The sequence below is a fragment of the Sander lucioperca genome, chromosome 3, assembly GCF_008315115.2.
Source record: "Sander lucioperca isolate FBNREF2018 chromosome 3, SLUC_FBN_1.2, whole genome shotgun sequence".
Lineage (NCBI taxonomy): Eukaryota > Metazoa > Chordata > Actinopteri > Perciformes > Percidae > Sander > Sander lucioperca.
The window spans coordinates 4,330,740-4,343,818 of NC_050175.1; the positions used below are offsets into that span (position 1 = coordinate 4,330,740).

The 13,079-nt window shown below is 39.1% G+C and overlaps 1 protein-coding gene across 1 annotated transcript; it reads left to right on the forward strand.

Moving 5' to 3' along the window:
- The first annotated feature begins 589 nt into the window (after positions 1-589).
- LOC118494675 (vacuolar protein sorting-associated protein 35-like) lies at positions 590-12,810 on the forward strand. Its single transcript, XM_035999154.1, has 7 exons — positions 590-826; positions 1,933-2,031; positions 3,391-3,487; positions 5,789-5,912; positions 7,770-7,952; positions 9,240-9,459; positions 12,601-12,810. Exons 1-7 carry the CDS (start codon positions 824-826, stop codon positions 12,694-12,696), a joined length of 822 nt encoding a protein of 273 aa, XP_035855047.1. The 5' UTR covers positions 590-823; the 3' UTR covers positions 12,697-12,810.
- The last annotated feature ends 269 nt before the right edge of the window (positions 12,811-13,079 follow it).

Genomic DNA, 13,079 nt, shown 5'->3' on the forward strand with positions numbered 1-13,079 from the left:
ACACACACACACACACACACACACACACACACACACACACACACACACACACACACACACACAAGGACACACATGTTCATTCCTGTTACTAAATCGTTTTTTTAATAAAAAAAATAAAGATGAACCATTGCTTTTTCAATTAGGTTTCTTCCATCCTTTATCCAATTGTTTAATAAATTATAAAAAAAAAAATACATTAAATTGAGGTTTGTGTCTCCTTTCAAATGAAAAAAATGCCATTGTTTTTTTTTTAAATACAACTTGCCTGCATTTATCGTGTTTTTTTTTAGTAACAAATATCAATTATTTGAACATTTTTTGACCATTTCTTTAAAATATTTTTTAATTGAGGGGACAACAAAGGAATTAGTTGGCATGCTGTTTAAATGACACATGAGTTTAGGTAACAGGACTGAGAAAAATGCAACCATCTTCCGCTTAGAAACATTGTAAAAGATTAAATAAAGTTGGGCTACTTGAGATTGACCAATAGCCTACACATTTTGAATAGTTAAATATGTGTGTTATTAGATCCAGTTCATTTTATAAGAGTTACAACAAGCAAATGGCAACCATTCGGTGTCATTAACTGTTACAGTATGTTCTGCTGCTCATATTGTGGCATTTGACTCGGCGCTGATGAATGATGATTTTATCCAATTCACTCACTCATATCCTGCAAGTAGTGGAATACCACAGTGGAATACTGGCCACGCCTGTCTTCTGATGTGGGAGCTGAGTGCAGACCGTGAAGGCAGCAGCATTACTGTGGGTCACATGACAGGCAAGCCTCTCCGACTGATCTGATACACATCTAGTAATCATGGTAAGCGCTTTTCCATTATTTTATGCATTTGCATGTTTTCTCCGGATACCCGCCTAGGTTTAATTTTTGTCAATGGAACAACTAATGTCAAGGGTCTTCCTTAAGCCGATCTAAAATCGGACTCGTATGTAAGTGCTACTATGGCCTAACGTTCTGAGACAGCGTCAGACAGCGGCTAGCTACCGTTAGGCTAACAAACTGCAACTGAGTGCATGGGTGTTTGACACGACAGTTGTATTCACGTTATCTATATTACATTCACCATACCATGATTTTCCGTGGTATGTGTCGGGTCAAATGAGCCAGTAAGTGTAACGTTAGCCTCTGAGCTTTCTATGACAAAACAGGTGACCGTGTGGAAACTAACGCTAGCTGCTGTTCTTCCGCTTTGCGGCGGTGTCACATATATATTACTGAAGCTAAATGTTATTATGGCCTGAACTCATCTCAGCGCAAGTTAAACAGAACTAGGAATATTGTGTCAGCTGGTGAGCAGCAGTGTTATGCCCAAACTGTACACATATGCTATATTTTTATACATATTTTCGGACATATACTAACGTTACGTTATATGCACGAATATGTTTCCTAACCGCAAACATATAGCTAGCTAGCTAGCTAGCATACGATGCATTAGATTTGATTGCGCTTAAATGGGAATTGTAACGTTAATTGAGTAGCAAAGTTAGGCTAACTTATTTTGAGCAGCCAGTGTTAGCCCTATAGGCTACATGTTTACGCAGGTCAGGATCACTGGCAGTTCGATCACTTAAAAGCTTTGGAAGAGAAGACAAACTTTACAGGATGAAGCCTCCGTCCAAACCTGGTCCAAACACAAAAAGTACATGAAATCAAAACTCAAAACAACTCAGCATTATCTGAATCTTATTTTATTTCACCATGAAAACAACCTGATCATGTGATGTTGTTGAGGTTTCTGTGATTCAGTTCTGTCCATTGGAGCAAAGTCAACTGCTAAATAACTTAAGCTAGTTAAATGCTGCAATTTCCAATTCAAACGTATTATAGCATTGCATGACTGTTAGATGACTTTCTTGATTTATTTAGCACTGTTTAAAAGCCATTCCATTCTCCTGGTATTCCAGCCAACCACACAGCAGTCTCCCCAGGATGAACAGGAGAAGCTTCTCGATGAAGCTGTGCAGGCTGTCAAGGTCCAGTCATTCCAGATGAAACGATGCCTGGTAGGGTGATTATAGTATGTTATAAATATCATTATGGTTAGGATAATTGTTTAAACCATTGGTTCTCTGCCCTGTTTTGTGTTCTCAACCCCACATGATGAGCTGACCAGTCTTAAAGCCCCCCACCAGACACTGTTACTTCCTGTTCAACGGTAACGTTCTGCCTCAAACAGATAATGGGGTTGTGGTTGATAATTCAGGTGAAATCCATAACCATGGCAACCAAATTGTAAATTTTTTGACGCAGTTTAGATGAAACCAGCTAGCTACAGTTGTGATATGGCACTAAATTGAATGGATTTACTGTTTATTAGATCACGAATTAGTGGTATGATTTCGTGTAATCCACTGTGTTGATGATTTATTTTTGTTAATACTTTTCAGCAGGGGTTAAAGTGGGCAGGAACGATCCTGAACGGCGTTCTGGCACCTTAGATTAAAAACTAAATGTAAGGGGGATTTGTTTTAGCAGTGGGGGCAGGTCTGTCGGAAGAACATGTTTTGAAATGGAGACACACATATCGTACCTTTTCCCGGAAATCCTGGCCATTATTTTAAGGCATAAACCAACCATAGGGGTACACTCAGGGGTAACCCTGCTGCTGACATTGGCTATTACATTAGCCTAAAATGATAATGGCTGGCTTTCAGATTTGATGATATAGCGTCTTTCTCGTGTGGATATGACGTCCCTCCAGGTACAGGATACTGCTGAAGAAATTCGGTCCATATGTCTATATATTTTGACTGGCAGGACTTCCAGTCCACGCCCTGTTGTGCCACCTCCTTGTCTGTTCAGACAAAATTGTCAGCTATTGTTGTTCGCTTAGCCATGTTTTGGTTTCGTCCTACTAGGGAGAGGAGAGGGAGAGAGGAGGAGGAGAGGGAGAGAAGTAGAAGGAAGGTTCTACGCAGGCGCGTGGACTTGGTGGTGTTGTGTGGCAGTGCTTCACACTACCACCTAGCCGCCTGGTGTGCATACTACATCGAATTTCACACACTCGCGTCACCATATGCACGCAGATTCCCCCCCCCCCCAGAAACGCTTGTCTAAATGCGGAATAAAAAGTGATAACACAACGCCACTTTTGCGTTTTTTTTCTTCAGATCGTTTCCGTCTAAACATAGCCTAAATGTTGTGTTTACTTGAAACCTTGTGCTACATTCAAAGTTATTGTAAAATACCCTTTTCTCATCTGTTTATGTCGTTAAACAGCAATTTACTGGTGAAATAAGGTATTATTGTTATAAGTTATTGTTATTACATTTTTAATAAATCATTTGAATTCCCCCCTTTTTTGTGCTAATCTGAGTTTTGTGATCAATTGCACCCCTATTCATAGCGTAAATGTGTTGCAGGACAAGAACAAGCTGATGGATGCTCTGAAGCACGCCTCTAACATGCTGGGTGAGCTGAGGACCTCCATGCTTTCTCCAAAGAGCTACTATGAGCTCTGTATCCTTGGCGGCTGGTGTGATCCCATTGCAAGATGCTCTCTAGTTGGTGTAATATTTGTTTAAGAAGGCATACTTTCTAGTCTAGTCACTAATATAACATGTCTCTACAGGCCCTGAGAGGCCACTGCACAGCAACTTAAGACAACACATGCAAATAGACCACAACACGCAACATTAAGACAAAACATAAAAATAGACCACAACACGCAACATAAAGACAACACATGCAAATAGACCACAACATGCACCATAAAGACAACACATGCAAATAGCCCACAACACACACCATAAAGACAACACATGCAAATAGCCCACAACACAATGGAAGTGTTTCCAGGGGACACTTTTAAGTGATGCATATATGGCTGGAGATGGTTGAGGTTACAGCTACGGCAACGTCAAGTTTAGACACCGAAACAAAAAGTTAAATTAAGGAAAAAAAGATCGTGGATAACATGTCTCTACTTCTATTTACCCTTTCAACCATGAAGAAGAGTTACAGAAATGTTAATTAGTTTGTCCTTGTCAGATTTGTACAGTGGCCCTGAGAGGCCACTGCACAGCAACTTAAGACAACACATGCAAATAGACCACAACACGCAACATTAAAAAAAAAACCATACAAATAGACCACAACACGCAACATAAAGACAGCACATGCAAATAAACCACAACACGCACCATAAAGACAACACATGCAAATAGACCACAACACGCACCATAAAGACAACACATGCAAATAAACCACAACACACACCATAAAGACAACACATGCAAATAGCCCACAACACAATGGAAGTGTTTCCAGGGGACACTTTTAAAGTGATGCACACATGGCTGCTACGGCAACGTCAAGTTTAGACACCGAAACAAAAAGTTAAATTAAGGAAAAAGATTGTGGATGAGATGAAAACACACCCTGGGAACAAAGTTTTAAAATGATATTCTTTTATTAGCCTAGGCTTTGTGAGATTTAAAGTTACAAGTTACAGCGGAATGATCGATTATGGTGACTTCTTGAGCTCGGCTAGTCCGTGGTGTAACATACTGTGGTAAAGTTGGTTTTATATTGGACATTGGATATTTGACACATTGGAAAAATCTATTATGCAGCTTGACCTTTTGACCTATCCATCTCAAAACACATCTGGTGAACTCAGCTAACTGCCCTACACATAACACAAAACTTCTTTTTTCAAAAAACCCACCCATTGATTTTATAAATATTTTTTACTCTCAAAAAATGCTATGAATCTAGTTTTAAGTTTTAAGTTTTAAGAAGCTTTGTGGTATGTGTAGGGCAGTTAGCTGAGTTCACCAGATGTGTTTTGTGATGGATAGGTCAAAAGGTCAAGCTGCATAATAGATTTTTCGAATGTGTTGAATAGCCAACGTACAATTATAAAACCAACTTTACCACGGTACGTTACACCACTGACTAGCCGAGTTCAAGAAGTCATCAAAATCAATCAAGCCGCAGCGGTTGTAACGTTAAATCTCGCAAAGCCTAGGCTAATATAAGAATATAATTTTAATACTTCGTTCCCCGGGTGTGTTTTCATCCCAACCACGATCTTTTTCCTTAATTTAACTTTTTGTTTCGGTGTCTAAACTTGCCGTTGCTGTAACCTCATCCATCTGCAGCCACATGTGCATCACTTAAAAGTGTCCCCTGGAAACACTTCCGTTGTGCTGTGGGCTATTTGCATGTGTTGTCTTTATGTTGCGTGTTGTGGTTTATTTGCATGTGCTGTCTTTATGGTGCGTGTTGTGGTCTATTTGCATGTGTTGTCTTTATGGTGCGTGTTGTGGTCTATTTGCATGTGTTATTGTTGCATGCCACTTCTTCTATAAAACGTTTTTATTATAAATGAAACTACTCAACCATATATAGGCCTACAAGTTCAGCTGAAATGATTAGACCATTAAACACTTAGTTGATTGACAGAACAGTTTTGATCATTTCCAGTTTCTAAAATGTGAGGATTTTTAGCATTGAGTACTTTTACTTTTAATACTTTAAGTACATTTCACTGGAGATACTTATATACTTTTACTTAAGTAACATTTGTTATGCAGGACTTTTACTTGTAGTATTTTTACAGTTTGGTATTAGTACTTTAACTTAGTGAAAGATCTGAATACATTTTTAGAATAGTGAATTGAGTGTTTATTCAAAAATTAAGCCAGTTTTCGAGTGTAACTACAGTAAGTGGTGTATTGGGTTCAGAATGCTAGCATATTTTTGTATGTGGATGATTCGTGATGGGTTTGCACTGGTCCCTAACAGTCTTTTCAGATATGGCTATATCTGACGAACTCCACTACCTAGAAGTTTATCTGACTGATGAGTTTGCCAAAGGACGCAAGGTGGCAGATCTCTATGAGCTGGTCCAGTATGCAGGCAACATCATCCCCAGACTGTGAGTATCACCTTATTAACTGAACTAGGACTGCAACAACGAATCGATAAAATCGATAAAATTTGATTATTAAAAAAAAGTTGGCAACGAATTTCATTATTGATTCGTTGTGTCGCGCGACACGCCACTCAGTTGCGGAGATAAAAGCAATTGAGTTGAGTGCCGTGCGGAGCGGCGCGGAGCGAAAGAAAAGAAAAAAGAGCAGTGCAGGGGTAGAGGAAATGCGGAGAGAGACCGGAGAGACCCGTAACGTTGTTCTGAAACACATGGCGGAGGCAGACAAATCAGTACGACCTAAGTCATCCAAGGTGTGTGAGCATTTCACACTAAATAAATCGAAAACGTGTTAATTGCAAGATAAGCAAAAGCAACACGGCATGGCACAGGCGCACCACGGTGATGATTCAGCACCTAAAATGTAAACATGTTGGAGTCCTTGATGAGGAGGAAGGGAGTTCAACAGCAGGGTGAAGTCACTACAGAAGCCTACTTTTGTTCCGTTTTGAAGTGAGGAACATAACGTCCCTCTTCTGGTGCTGGTGTTTACTCGTTATCCAGTTTGACAAGCATGACAAGCTAGCGTTAGCTCGTTAATAACAGTAGTAAAGCAGGCAGGACTAAAGACACGTTTTTATTCACTCGCCTTTTTTGGCCCATTAATTGTTCAATCTATTGTCATGTATATATTCTGTGCTTTGTCCCATATCAGTTATTGTTGACAAATATATTTGTGTGTGTTGTACTTTTTAATTTCATTTTAAAGTTCTTTTATAGCACTTGGTCATCTTAAGCTGTGTTTAAATGTGGTGTACAAATGAACTTAACTTGCACTTACTACAATGATGGTAATAATTTAATGAATAAGCTTCAAGTGTGTGTGTGTGTGTGTGTGTGGGGTCTGTATCTGCTCTTTGGGTTACTTACCTTTACACAACTATTAACTAAAACAACAAGTATGTATGTAAGTATGTATTGAGTTGATGTAAATTAATGCTTTTTTGTTTTTTATCCGATTCATCGATTAATCGAAAAAATAATCGACAGATTAATCGATTATTAAAATAATCGTTAATTGCAGCCCTAAACTGAACTTCCTTCAAACATCAAGTAGTTTCATAAAGTAGAAAGGATTCAGACCCTTAATTTAAATTGAAGAAATGTTTTTCTTTAGCCAATCTAAACATATTGCATTTTTAATACATTGTTCTAAATTAGGGCTGCACAATATTGGATATTGAGTATAAAAATTACACTATTACAGAACAAAATGGAATAATGACCAGGGAATTTCTGAGGCTCGTCGATATACCACAAACTACTGTATATCAAAGAGAGATGGAAAAACAGTTAAATGATAAAATAACCAGTCAAAAGTGGTAAAATGTGTGAAAACTTTTTTTCACTTCTCGTTTTAATTTATTGGTGTGAACTTTGTTGAAAGAAAAATTGGTTTGGTTGTCATTCCTAAATTGACTTGTCCAAAGATGCAAATATTTCGGGCAAATATCTGTAGAATCAGGCAACACATTCTTGAGTTATCATATTTGGGGGACCTGCTACCAGAAGGATTAACAGGAAATAAGAGACAAGCCATATTAAAACCACATTCATCTGTGGACAGGATTGCTGTAAATGATCTCAAGCTGCACTGTATATTCACTCACTAATAAAATAGAAAAGTTATTTCGAAATAGAAGAACACTTCATAACGTATTGTAGTCATAACACGAGGTATTGGCCGGTCCGGATTGACTTGCCGTTGGGTCTGGATGCGGACTTTAAGAAGGCTTGCTTTAAAATGTTGGAAAATGTGAACTTATCAGATCAAGCCTCTTTGCTTTGCCTCTCTCTCCACAGCTATCTGCTAATCACAGTGGGTGTGGTGTACGTTCGCTCCTTCCCCCAGTCTCGTAAGGACATTCTTAAGGACCTGGTTGAGATGTGTCGTGGTGTCCAGCACCCACTGAGGGGCCTCTTCCTCAGAAACTACCTGTTGCAGTGCACCCGCAACATACTGCCAGATGATGGAGAGCAGCCAGAGTAAGCAAGGCGATCTTTTTCTCTTTGTATCTGATTGGTAAACCAGCTTAAGAAAGAGCCCAACCCAGTCCTCGAGGTGATCCATAAGAATATCATGGCCAGTTGTTTCAAACGCAGCACTTAAATCCAAAAGAATCAGAACAAAGCCCTTATTTGCATCAGTGCTAATTTGGAGGTCACTGCCAACTTCAACAAACGCTGCTCTGTGCTGTGGTTATCCCTGAAACATGATTGAAACATAAAAAAACGTCATTTTCATCCAGGAAACAATGTTGGTTAAAAACAAATGTTTCATGTATCTTGCTTAAAAAGGAAAGATTTGATATAGGTCTAAAGTTACTTAATGCTGCAGAGGGACGAAAGGAAAAAAGCCAGGATTTGACAGAGTGAGACCTCTTCCTGCAGCTCTCCCTCTTCCCTATCTGTCCCACGGGCTTATGCATGCGCAGAGCAGCCAATAGAAAGGTATTGCACTCTCTCTGAAATGACCTGTGATTGACCAAAGTCTCCTGTCACGCCTAGATTATTCAAAGCCTGAGGACAGAGCCAAGAGGATGTGCGGAAATCTAGTTTTCTCGCAGACCACTTAAATAACAAAATGCTGAAATATTATGTGTTTTAATAATTGTGCGTGTACATCATAATTGTATGGGATTTAATAAGTGCCTACCACAGCTTTAAAACTTTACTGTCAAAGTTTGATCTTGCAGAGTTCAGGGTCCGAAATTGTTCTGAATTTTTTTTAGGTTGATTATCATAGTTGTGAGAACAATTTCTGCTCTAATAGAAGACATTCGATTAGTAAAGAATTTAGCAAATTCCTCACATTTTGCAGGGGATGCTTGACTGAAAAAGGTGAAAGACTGGGCCAAGATTCAACAGTTGGAGGATATAACTCCAGAAAATTCACATTAAAGCATGAATTGGGTTTAGGAGGTCGATAAATAACAGCAAGGATGACTGGATCTGTACCACAAATTTTCAGCATAAGTCTCTGAAAGCTTGAGCAATTGTTAATAGATAGTAGAGTGTATAATTCAGCCAGCTGTCTGTGTTTATTTGGCTTGAACCAGGTCTTAGGAGCACATCATCAAGGTATCTAGAAGTAATAAAATCATTTAGGATAAAAATCTTATTAGAAAGAGACCTGACATTAAACAAGGGACATGATGTTTCTGGATGCCGTCAGTAATGAAGGAGGCACGATTCCAGAACCGGTTCACTTATATTAGAGTGTTATATTAGAAATATTTTGACATGCATCCCTTTCCTAACGTAACTCCACAGGGGAACAGAGGAGATGACCGGTGATATCAATGACTCCATCGACTTTGTCCTACTGAACTTTGCCGAAATGAACAAGTTATGGGTTCGAATGCAGCATCAGGGTCACAGCCGAGACCGGGAGAAGAGAGAAAAGGAACGACAAGAGCTCAGGATTCTGGTGGGCACCAACCTAGTTCGCCTCAGCCAGCTGGAGGGTGTCAACGTGGACAAGTACAAACAGGTGTGTCTTTGTTTGTGTCTGTTGTTTTCTAATAAGATTCATTTTACAATTGGATCCTTACAGTGGCGATATTTGTCTGCAGCGATACAACTTTAGTTTACACTCTTTTCTTCCATTGGTTTAAGTAAGATTAGAAATATACGATACTGTTTAATTAAGGATCACCTTTAGGCTACAAAATAAATTGCAGTAAAAGTATATACTAGTGTCTATAGATGGCACTTTGCAGCCTGTGCATCAAACTGATGAACAGTTATAAATATACAATCACCTTCCTCTATATTGCCTCACCAGAATTAACCAGAAAAGTGGACAAAATGCAAATAATTAAACAAAAATGACGATAAATAAAGTCTATGACACAATGGTAGGTGCAACTAGCATTGTGAAGCTACATAAATTAAATAGCCTGCGACTTCTTATAGAATTAACTGTAACAAACATATATATATATATATATATATATATATATATATATATATATATATATATATATATATATATATATATATATATATATATAAAAAAATCCAAAGCAGCTGCAAGCCACAGTCGCTCACATGTATGAGAAATTTAGATTTTGATTACCTTTTTGGCATTTTAGGCCTTTATTTGCATAGGACAGCTTAGACTTGAAAGGGTAGAGAGAGGGGGAAAGACAAGCAGCAAGGCATGTCTTTGTCCATATGTGCTTGGAGTCAAACACGCGGCCGCTGCGTCGAGGAGTAAACCTCTATATATCGGCGCCCGCTCTACCAGGTGAGCTAACCAGGCGCCCAGAAATTGAGATTTTGTCACAATTATGAAGCATGTGATTAAGGAAACGGATGCTACAACCAGCCCCAGCCGTGCGTAATAACAGCGTTCTGTCACTGTTGGTGAACCTCACTGATGCACCATAAGCTTAGTTTCCATCTACCTGTCAATCGAATTATCTGACATTCGGTAAAAAAATTCAGGCGAATAAAGCCGGTGAAAGTGTGTTTCCATCCAACGGCTTTGAAGCGAATAAAAACCTGTGTGTAATGATGTCACATGCTGTTTTGTGGTCAAATTAGTATATCGAATTGATTTGAGACATTTTATGGTGTTTCCATTCACTGAATCGCACAACATTCAAGCAAACATTTGCGAACAAAGTTTTGCTAGACAAAATGGATCGCGCCGTCTACCTACAAATGATTAATAATTGCACAAGTTGTAAGAGTGCTTATGTGCCAGCTGATGGCGACATATCAAGCTATAATAAGAAAACGACGACGCTATCAACACATTGCTATGATGATGCATGTAAATGCCCAACGACAACGGAGGCGGCCTGTGGTGTGGGAACGAGAGCGCTCCAAAGAGTTCTGGGAGATCGTGGTTTAGAGACACTTAACGGAAACCGTTTGGTTGAAGCATTTTCAGATTTGACCATATTGCGTAATTTTATTGGCCCGTACCTTGACCCAGATAAGCCATGGCCCTCCGGTTCCAATCGAGAAGTGTATAAAAACTGGCTACATGCGCAGAGTACAGAGTGGTAGGCAAAACATTTGGGGTCAGCAAGACCACCATGTGTTTACGCCGTGTGCAATGCCATACGAACGAGGATGATGCGAAGATATAGATAGGCTACCTACCTAGAGTGGATGAGGCGCATGAGATCTCGCTGCGTAACTCCAGAGCGCACCTTGTGCCACAGACAAAATAGACAGGACTCACATTCCGCAATTAGACCCCCTGCTGAAGGCTGCAGGGATTTTGTCAATAGAAAGGGCTGGCCATCAATCGTACTACAGGCTGTAGTAGACAGTCGTTGCATCTTAAGGCACATTTGCGTCGGCACTACCAGTAGTGCGCATTGGGTGCGCGGTCTTCAGCACTTCTGACCTGTACAAGTGCATCTGTTTAACCATAAAATGACCTAAAACGTAATCGCAATTCATTATTTATTCGGCAAATGACATTTCCATCAGCGTTTATCGCATAAGCCGTATATCCGAGACCGAATGTAATAAGCTTTGAGTCGATATTCATGAAATTCAATAAAATGTTTCTGTTTCCGTGAGGCATTTTTCATTTCATATCACTTAATTTGCATAAAAATGTGTGGATGGAAACATAGCTATAGTTAGTCAAACTGCACTTCTTTGCTGTATTTCCTAATGACAGGTTAACTAGCGGAGGAGCAAGTATTGATATGCAAGTGGATGTTTAGGGGTCTTCTACGTACATTTAACTGCGCGAGTGGAAATGTGGCTTGTCATATGCGCCCAGCTCCACAATGATTGAGATTTATAAAACACCATCAGGCTTTTGTGCAGCTTTAGAAATCTGACAAAAAGAATGTGTATACATATTTCTGTCTTTGTGTGTAGCCTACACTCTGTTTTTGTCGTGAATCTACACAGAGTTTTATGCATCTGGCCTCTGGTCGGCCCGTGCTAAATTTCTGTCAAACTATCATCATAAATAGCAGGTTTTACCGCTGTTTTTATACTGGTTTCACTTGATGTTGCCCAATAAGAATCCAGAATCTCAACAAAAGACTAAAACTGATGTAGAACTTTCTGTTGTAGCCGCTATTGCGTAGCTTGACATTGCCAGACCAATTTACGTTTGGTAATGTAAAATGTGCATCTGACACAGCAAATAAAATGAGCTTGCAGATTTGTCTGGTTCCCAGGCAAAGTAAAAACACCTTTTAACTTTAAATTGCTACACCATCACAGCTCATCTCTGCACGCTGTAGTCTGTTTGCATTTTTCCGTTGCTCAGAGTTACATCATATATGGCATTGCTCTAATTGGTTGTAAGTCTATCCAATTGCGTCCAAAGGCATTTGGGTTTACTCCTGTTGATAAGGCCCCTTGGAAATCGCAAATGAACTGAGAGCTTCCATACTATTTCTCATTTGCAATTTGGTCTGGTGATGTCAGGCTACCGCTGTGATGTCTGTCGAGAGCTTTTCAGAATCTTTTTTTTCGTCCTTCATGTGTTTCAGTTTATTCTAGGACGTTGCTGCTTTTCCCTCGTTAGTGTTTTTATTTGCTACATTTGACATGTATCATGACACATACTGTACAACCATTTAGCTGTGTGGGCAGTTTGGCATCTGTCTGGTAATACTGTTTTCCTCTTTGTTTCTCTCCAAAGATTGTTCTTTCAGGAGTGCTGGAACAGGTTGTGAACTGCAGGGACTCGTTGGCTCAGGAGTATCTAATGGAGTGCATCATTCAGGTAGACACCTAGGATTCAAGGTTTTATTATTGTCATTATACAATACAGCATTGCACAATGAAATGTTGTTGTAGCCCCATCCATGCTACACACACACATGTATAAACAGTTTTTGTTTTTTTTATTTAACGTTTATTTATTCAGGTAATTTCATTGAGACACAGGTTCTCATTCTCAAGAGAGACCTGTTAACAACATAGAACAAACTATATAAAAGTGTTGCTTATAGTACTATATATATATATATATATATATATATATATATATATATATATATATATATATATATATATATATATATAGGTGTATAAAAACTATACACTGTGTAATCTGTAATCTGGTGGTACAACACTAGATGCTTCTGTTTCCTAAAATCACCAATCAGCTTCTTGGTT